Source organism: Seriola lalandi, unplaced genomic scaffold (assembly GCF_002814215.2).
Source record: "Seriola lalandi dorsalis isolate HSWRI2012SDOR001 ecotype SW California unplaced genomic scaffold, Sedor1 jcf7180002054283, whole genome shotgun sequence".
NCBI classification, from domain to species: domain Eukaryota; kingdom Metazoa; phylum Chordata; class Actinopteri; order Carangiformes; family Carangidae; genus Seriola; species Seriola lalandi.
This window is the reverse complement of record NW_019524836.1, coordinates 6,061-15,288: the sequence shown is the minus strand read 5'-3', so window position 1 is coordinate 15,288 and position 9,228 is coordinate 6,061. Positions and strand designations below refer to the sequence as shown.

General features: G+C 42.4%; 1 protein-coding gene across 2 annotated transcripts; it reads left to right on the top strand.

Annotated features, from left to right (window-relative positions):
- The first annotated feature begins 3,552 nt into the window (after positions 1–3,552).
- On the top strand, positions 3,553–8,436 carry LOC111654604 (E3 ubiquitin-protein ligase TRIM39-like). 2 transcript variants are annotated; one of them, XM_023405684.2, is made up of 2 exons: positions 3,553–3,639; positions 5,093–8,436. In XM_023405684.2, the coding sequence occupies exon 2, from the start codon at positions 5,102–5,104 to the stop codon at positions 6,752–6,754; it is 1,653 nt and encodes a 550-aa protein (XP_023261452.1). In that variant the 5' UTR covers positions 3,553–3,639; positions 5,093–5,101; the 3' UTR covers positions 6,755–8,436. The 2 variants fall into 2 exon arrangements, with proteins under 2 accessions (XP_023261452.1, XP_023261451.1); XM_023405683.2 differs by lacking the exon at positions 3,553–3,639 and adding an exon at positions 3,646–4,876.
- Positions 8,437–9,228: the final 792 nt, after the last annotated feature.

Sequence of the window (9,228 nt, the reverse complement as noted above, 5' to 3'; positions counted from 1 at the left end):
TTTTAAGAAAAGCAGCTGTGAAGTCAGGTATTTTAGCCGCAGCAATCCCCCCAAAACAGCCGCCAAATGCTGGAGGGACCGATCTGACTGCAGCATGTAGGACGCAGTCTCTGTTCCCGCTCTGTTGTGTTATGTTGCGATGCTTGGCTAATGTTGTATAACAGCATTAACTTTGATTACCCACAGAGCTGGAGAGAGGCACCGTACCTTTGCTGGAGGTGTTTCCTGCGGGTTTGTCCTCCAGGGCTGCAGCCTGCGTCCGCCCGTTCGATCTTGACCCTGATCCAGGTGAGGAAGCGTGGCTCTGGCTCTGGGCTGGAGCGGGTCTCTGGACCAGGTTCCCCTCGCTGCCTGCCCTCATCAGCCTCTCCCCGATCCTCAGCATGCATGAGCGATTACCCTGCAGCTCCTTCCTCAAACTGGGGCTCTTAGACCCCGCTGAACCGGGTCGACCCAGGCGGGAGGAGGGCTTGGACATCTTCCCTGCCGGGCTGAGCAGAGCGCTGTTTAGATACTCCAGGGTTAGTCTGGCTCCCTCCTCTGCTTGTCCCCCTTGTCTTCTTCCTTTAGCACTGCTTTCTACTTCTTCTTCTTCTTCTTTGCCTCTCTCTCCTCCTGCTGCTCTCCTTTCTGTCCCTCTTGCCTCTAGTCTGCTTCTCTTCTGTCTCTTCTTCCTCTCACAGCTGAAGATGGAGATTTCTCTTCCACCGTCAGGTTCTGACATCCAACCGTCTTCTTCTTCCTCTTGGTCTTTGACACAGTCTTTGCAGTTGTCTCCTCCCTCTCTCAGTGTGTGTGGATGTTCCTCTGAAATGTTTGTGGTGATGTCTTCGTTGTGTCTAGGTTGTCACCGCTCTCCGGTCTCGTCATCAGTCTTTCCCTCTGTCCCCTACAGACCCGGACGTCTGAACCACAGAGGTGATCCTGCGTTTACAGCAGCGATCAGCGGCTGTTCAGAGAGTGTGAAGGCAGAGAGCTGGCTTCTTCCTACTCTCTCTCTCTCTCTCTCTCTCTCTCTCTCTCTCTCATTTTAATTCAGTGTGATTTACTGGCATGAATGTCAGGTGGACACTATTGCCAACGCGTCACTGACAATATAATAATGATATCAAGAAAAAAATACATCCATACACACATATAATCTATTAAGTACAACAGGATGAATAAATCAAAAAAACTATGTAAGTAAATTCAAGTTAAGTAAAGGTAGTTGACTAATTATACTCGACAATGTTAATGAAACAGACGGATCGTGTTTGAGGAGATGATTTAAGTCGTGCATTAAACTGTAGGAGCAGGTCTACCTCCAACATGAAATATCGAAGCTTTTTATTTGTTAAATACATATATATGTATATGTATATGTATATAGGCGTATATGTATGTAAGTATCCTACTAATAAGTTTATTTAGCACTTAACAGAGTTACAAAGTGCTGTACAAACATAAAAAACAAAGCAATAACAGACACAAATGAGAAGCAATGTGTCAATGAACAAGGCAAGAATAAATACAAGAGTTAAAACAATGAAATCTATAAAACAGAAAAAATAAAATAAAACCAAAAGTGGAAAGCTGATTTATACAAGTACGTTTTGAGTAGTGTCTTAAACTGGGGAAACGACTCAGCATGTATGTATGTATATGCTTATATCCGTGTATACACAATATATATATATATACACATGTATAGAGAGAGAGATGCTGTGTACTCTCTCTCTCTCTCTCGCCTCCTCCTACTCTTTCACCTCTTATTCCCACTTTAAAATCTCTCCTCCTTTTTATAATTCCTCCCTCTCCTCTCTTTTCTCCACATCTCTCGACTCGCTCTCGCTCATGTTGGTTGTCAGTTCACGCCACACTAATCCATGTTGATGTCTCAATCCTCACATTAGCCCAAACCACCAACAGTAATCTGCTTTGCTTTCATCCCTACAACGTTTTCTACCTTCTTTCAAGCCTCTTCTTCTTCTTCTACCCAAAGTACCGTCAAAAATTCCTTTTGACCAATATTCTTTGATCTTCCAGTTTCCAGTAAATGATCTTGGTGTTCATCGTATCTATAATCACAGTGTTGTAGTTGTTGACATTTGGATCATGTGTGGTGATTCACAGCTGTCTTAGATTGTGTGTCTTGTGTGGGAAAGCTGGGTATGGATGTAAAACTGTGTTGAGCAGTTCTGAGAGACGTTAGGAAAAGCAGATCAGAAACCGGCTCAATAATCAGCTCAATACGTGACCGCACCACTTTGAAAAGCACTGCAATGAACAGGCTGTTGGTTTTGTTTTCATATCATCATCAATGGAATAATTTTGGAATAATTTATCAATGGTTTCACAACAGCAGGTCTGTTATGTCTCATACTCTGTTCAGGGACCGATGGAGGAAGGAGCGTTGAGCAGTTTAAAGACAGGCGTGATGGATCAGCTGTTCTTTATGTCTTTGGAAGTCGTGCTCTGACACAGTTACAGACGAGGAGATGATCCTTTTTTCTTCCATTTGAACCTTTCAAATTAACGTGAGGATTCACGTTTAGAAACCGTTAGATTTGCTGTTCTTGTCTTTCTGAAACGGGTCCCGATATGAGCCACAGCCTTCATCCACCTACAGCTGACCCCCAGGTCACATCCCTGTTTATCAGAATCATAGAAAATATAAACCATTTGTGTGAAATTTTGTCATAATTGCTGTGTGCTGTGTCTTGGGTAATGGCTAAAAAGTGTTTTTTGAGATCAGTGACCTTGACCTTGACCTTTGGCCTTTGACCTTTAGACAACAAAATCTAATCAGTTCATCCTTGAGTCCAAGTGAACGTTTGTGCCAAATTTGAATGGATTCCCTTGAAGAGTTCTGGCATGTTTTCACAATCATGTTTTGTGAGGTCACCATGACCTTCACCTTTGACCTTTAGTCACCAAACTCTAATCACTGTGTCCAAGAGTCCATGTGAACATTTTTACCAAAGTTAAAGAAGTTACTTCTTAACGTTACTGAGATATTGTGTTCACAAGGCCAAAACCGTGGTTAATAGATGTTTGGTGCAGTGTGGGGGAGGGGGAACCTGCAGGAGGTCAGAGGTCAGATACAGGTCAGGGACACGCCTGTATCTGACCTCTCTCACATGCTGCAGATTATTTAGCTCTACACATAAAGAGTGTCCACGAGAACGGGACGACTTCATATTACACAACATTTTATCCATCGTGTCTTTGACTTTCCAAACTGAAAGGTGTTCACAACCTGGAGTCTCACACTTTAGTCAAACCAGGTGAGATTTCTGAATGACTTTATCACATCCATGTGGCCGACGTATTTGTTTACAAGTGTCAGAGCTCAACCACCTCTGAAATTAGCTTTTTCAAAAGTTTACAGTTGATTTAAAGAGAAAATCCATCAATGACACTCTTAGCGTTCTCACATTATTGGTGCATATGTTTTTATAAAGGTGAAACATAAATAAAACTGTCAGGTGATGTCTGACTAACCGCATAGTGGCTGACAGGCACATTGATGTAGTGATCTGGGCTCTTTATTTCCTTGTGTCTGGGCCATTAGGTACTTTCCTGAGTTGCTCCATTACTCAGAGCTGTAGTGAAGACTTTACTTTCTCTTTCAGTCTTGTATCTGGATTTGACGAGGTAAGATTTCACACTACGAACCAAAACATTTTCTTAAGTGAGTTATAAAGTTAACCAGTGACAAATCTTATAATTGGCTGGCAACTGCTCAGTGGCCACAAACCCTGAGGCGGCCCTACTACAGCACCACATTAAATAATCAAGGCCTGTCTCCTGGAAGTTATGTTTCTTCTTCTGCGTTGGGCTGAACAGTGACTTCTCACATCAGAGGCTGGGGTTTGTATTTCCACCTGTGGTTCACTTTCGACAACAGCAGCTCTTTGTTTCAGCTCAGTGGAAAGATGGTGGTTTAGGTTGTGAACTGTTTCTTTATTAAACCAGGATCTTTAGCATTAAAAGCTGTTTTCTTACCAGTCTTTGCAAGAGCTACAGACATTTTCTGGCCAGAGCTAGGTGGTTAGCATGCTAACTTCAGCAGAAGAAAAGAATAATAGTGATAAGAGACAAGAGTGAACAGTGGTGTTTGTTTCCACCTCTGGAGACAGATGTTGGCGAGTAAAGGAATGAAGTTTGATGCTGAGCTCACAACGTTTCTTCTTCTAGACTGGTGAGTAAACAGCTGCTAATGCTAACGTTAGCTATGTAGCAATAGCAAAACTTACATACAACTCAAATGAATCTGTTTAATGAAGTGTCACCTCAAACAGGAAGTCTTTAGGGGACCACAGCTCTTTCTGCTCCATAGTAGTTCAATCCAGACCTGACTTGTGTTCTCATATCGCAACTGCATAGATCAAAACTTCAAATGCACGCACGTACAGTCCTTTGTGGTTTTTCTTATCATCATCTGAAGCATGCATTTGCTTGTGTTGCCCACAGCAGCAAAGTTTTTTGTGGATGTGTCACGTTTTCTAAAAGTGTCTTAGAATGTGAGAAACTGTATTTCTGCACATCGACAGCCCTGTGTTGACGGGACTATCCCGTCAAGAACCACGTTATGTAATCACAAAGCAGGTAGACCTACTTTGAATGATACACACACACACACACACACACACACACACACACACACACACACACACACACACACACACACACATTCTTTACTGGAAGGAGGCGGGCAGCTCTGGAGGGAGGAGGCGGAGCGCTTCAGAAACTCATTTCCTTGTTTATAACTCAAAGCAGCTCAGAGCAACAGCTTTTCCCTGAGCTGACATGAGTCTCTGTGTCTGACGATTAATAAAACTTTATCAGGATCATCATCAGGGTCGGTTTCTCCTCTCTTCAGCTCACATAGGTACAGTCACTTCTATTTATCCTGTTTAAACACCCACCATTAAAAAACACTACTTGACTGTATACGTAACATTTACATGAAGTGCAGTATAAAGATCACATTAGCTCATCAAGACCCACGATCTTCCTGTTTACTAGTTTTAATGATTGTAGAAAGGATCGAGTATCTGCTGAAGATATGATGTGATTTGAGTTTCACTTTCATTTCTGTCCTCAGTGTGTCACCATGTCAGCCACCAGCTGTCTGCTAACTGAGGAGCAGTTTCTCTGCTGCATCTGTCTGGATGTTTTCACTCTCCCGGTCACTATCCCATGTGGACACAACTTCTGCAAGAGCTGCATCACACAGCACTGGAATGTCAACAGGGTCCACTGCCAGTGTCCCATGTGTAAAAAACATTTTAAAACGCGACCCGAACTGACCGTCAACACCTTCATATCTGAGATGGCCGCTGAGTTCAGACAGTCGGCGGGAAACAAAGGCAGCCGGGGCTCAGAGATACAAGTGGCCAAACCAGGAGACGTGCCCTGTGACATCTGCAGCGGAACAAAACTCAAGGCTCTGAAGTCGTGCTTGACGTGTTTCGCCTCGTACTGTGGTGTTCACGTGGATCCTCATCTGACGGCTGGACCGCTGAAGAGACACTCGCTGGTGGATCCTATAGCGAACATAGAGGACAGGGTGTGTTCAAAGCACAAAAAACCACTGGAATTGTTCTGTAAGACGGACCAGACGTGCATGTGCTCCCTCTGCGCTGTTTCAGAGCACGTGGTGCACAACATTGTGTCTCTGAAAGACGAATATGAAGCAAAGAGTGCTGAGCTGGAGCGGGCGGAGGCTGAAATCCAGCACATGATCCAAGAGAGACGGCTGAAGATCCAGCAGATTGAGCGCTTAAAAACGCACAGTAAGGAAGACGCAGAGCGAGAGATAGCGGACGGCGTTCAGATCTTCACCGCTCTGATGCAGACTGCCGAGAGACGTCTGAACGAGCTCATCGAAGGGATCGAGGAGCGGCAGAAGTCAACAGAGGAACAGGCCGACCGCCTCATCACTGAACTGGAACAAGAAATCTCTGTACTGACGACGAGAACCGCTGAGGTCCAGCAGCTGTCACGCACTCAAGACCATCTCCTCCTCCTGCAGAGCTTCACATCCATGAACGCTGCTCCCTGCACCAAGAACTGGACCGAGGTCAGAGTCCGCCTGCCGTCGTACGAGGGGACAGTGGTGAAAGCTGTGGATGAGCTGGAGGAGATGCTCAGCAGGGGAAAGCAGAAGCTGCTTCACGGCGCCAGGCTGAATAGGGTCCAGCATTACGCAGCGGATGTGACTCTCGAACCTCATACGGCGAATCCCTGGCTCATCCTGTCTGACGATGGGAAACAAGTGAGTTGTGGCGAGGTGAGGAGGGACCTGCCCGACAACCAGGAGAGGTTTTCTCTTTATGCTAATGTCTTGGCACGGCAGAGTTTCTCCTCCGGAAGATTCTACTACGAGGTTCAGGTTGCAGGGAAGACGGACTGGACTCTGGGAGTGACCAAAAGGTCGGTCAACAGAAAGGGAATAATCCCACTGAGTCCTGTGAACGGCTACTGGGCCGTGGGTCTGAGGAACAGAAACCAGTACCTTACTCTAACCTGCCCCGTTGTCGGCCTCAGTCTGACGGCAGGACCTCAGAGGGTGGGGGTGTTTGTGAGTTATGAGGAGGGTCTGGTCTCCTTTTACGACGTGGATGCTGCAGTTCATCTCTACTCCTTCACCGGCTGCTGCTTCACGGGGGAACTCAGCCCTTTCTTCAGCCCCGGTCTTCATCACGGCGGCCTGAACGCTGCCCCTCTGATCATTTCCCCGGTCAGCCTCGCCGATCAGATCTGATTCTGTTATATGAGACTCTCACACCGGTGGTACATCACAGGAGGAAACATGGGGTTCAGTCAACAACTCCTCCAACCTTAACAACCGTATGGGTCATTTTTGATTGGACCTTGGTTGTCACGGTTACTGTACAGAGAGCAGCGTACCGACCGTCGCCGTGGTTACAATAATAACGGTCAAAGCTTGGTTAGGTTTAGGAAAACATGGTGATTCAGGTTAAAATACGAACTTCCTCAACATCAGACAATCTTTGTTGTCATGGTTACAATTATAACAACGTACGGTCATGGATAATAGGAACAATATAAACTGCTGGTTTCGCGTGGGAATCGAACACCGCTCTCCTGTGTCATGTTAGTCCATACACCACTCTCTTTATACTGCGTCACCGACACTTGTCCCTTCGCTCCTGTCATAATACTACATACTACAACCACTAGTCGTAGTAATTATGTAGTTATTATGTAATTAGGCGACGTTGTCGCCAAGCAACGAAACGTAGCTATAAAAAAAAACTAGAATTACAGCCTTTGTGCCTTCGCCATTCAGAATAGTTTCAGGTTACATCCCAGTTTATCCAGAGTCATATATAATATTCAACATTTGTGTGAAATTTTGTCATAATGGCTGTATATATGTAATATATATATATGTATATAATATATATATATATATATGTATATAATATATAGATGTTACCTGATGCATAAAAGCAAACTGGCCGAGCAAACGCAGCTACCTCTGCTGCACAGCTTCAACACTGCACCGACAGTGACTACGTTGTGTTTGGTTATTTAACATCGATCCTGGAACAGTCTCTCCTGAGTTTCCAAAAATACAGACTGGTTAGTTCAGTGGAAGGATTGTGCCAATTATAATTATTATGTGTGATTCACGTTTGACTACACCCATTAATGATGTTGGCCGTCTTTCATTTTGTTATATACTTTCTGTTCCACTTAAATCAATTGAATTAATTTATTATTGTTATATTTGCCCCCCAGCATCAGTGTATCCTGACTTCTGTACCTTGACTCCTTCTGTCCAGTTAAGTGACTGTGTTTGAAACTGCACTGTCAAAATGTATTTGTATGTTCCAGCAAACTCAGCATTGTGTTTACACACCTGTGTTTTGTTACACCTGAAGGTTCACTGGTCACAGATTCCTACACTATCCAAGAGGGTCAACTACAGTATGATAGAGGCCAAGCAGAGCCCCCCCCCAAATAAATTAAATCATGACATCATTACGATCATTCATTAGTGCGACCAAAACAACGAACAAACAACATTTTATGAATGAACGTTTTAATTTTCTTTCCATGTCTCAGATTTCCACTTTTTCACTGATCGTTACAGTAGATCCGTTTTTATTTTTTTATTTTATTTTCACCATCACTGTTGTATTACACTGTTAAAGCTTATTATTTATAAATCTTTTATTTTACTCATGGTTTGGTGGCACATATGTTTTTCTTGAATTATAGCAGGCTATATACTTTGTGATACTGCAGTGTACTGTAGATGTATAGTGCATCATTGTGCATATTTATTTAGATGACATTTTATAGTAAACCATTTGTTTTGTTATGTTCTGAATAATTATACTTTCATTCAGCATCTTGATTTGAAGACACTGTGATTTAATACAGTCATGTCAATAAAGCAAGAGTTTGACCTCATTCAGCCTCCCAGACTCTGAGGAGAGTGGGTGTTTGGGTTATGAGTATATCATACTATATATATCATATACTGTATATATCATAGAAATATATCATTAAAACACCATATGTTTTTACCTACACTGTTAAAAAAAACGGTCAAATGACTGGAAGCAGCAGCTGCCAAACAAAAACTATGAGAATTAAAGTAAAATATCCTAATTCAAATAAAGTGTAAAAACAATAAAAGTTCCCTTAATATTTCTGCAGAGAAAAACTTTTATTTTACAGGTCTTTTTCTTATTTATTATGATCAAACACCATCAATAAAGTGACGCCACTAAAGGTTCTGCAGATAAACTTTTTCCAAATAATAAAATTAAGTGTCAATCATTTAAATATTAACTAAAGATTAATATTGTAAACTTGCAGTTTTTGTGTTAACATTTAATCTTTAAGTATGTAAAGTTAAAACCTGTAGAAGAACAATCTAAATACAATATTTAATGATTCAGATTAATTTTCTTACATTTCTCATAAAATATAATATACTGAAGAAATGCTAATTAAATTGTTAAGTCTCTGTATGTAGTCTTTCAACTAAAGTAGGGTTGGAAACTTAATTACATAACATACATAACATACACACCACTATTGACTTTATAACACTTTTATTTAATATATTCAGATGTAAATTTACAATATCAAACAATTATTCACAAATAGTTCTTCAGAGCCCTGGGATGATCTGAAGAACTAAAACTGGCATTTCTCCATTGGTCTATCTGCCTGTTAAGGTTCCTATAATGAGGA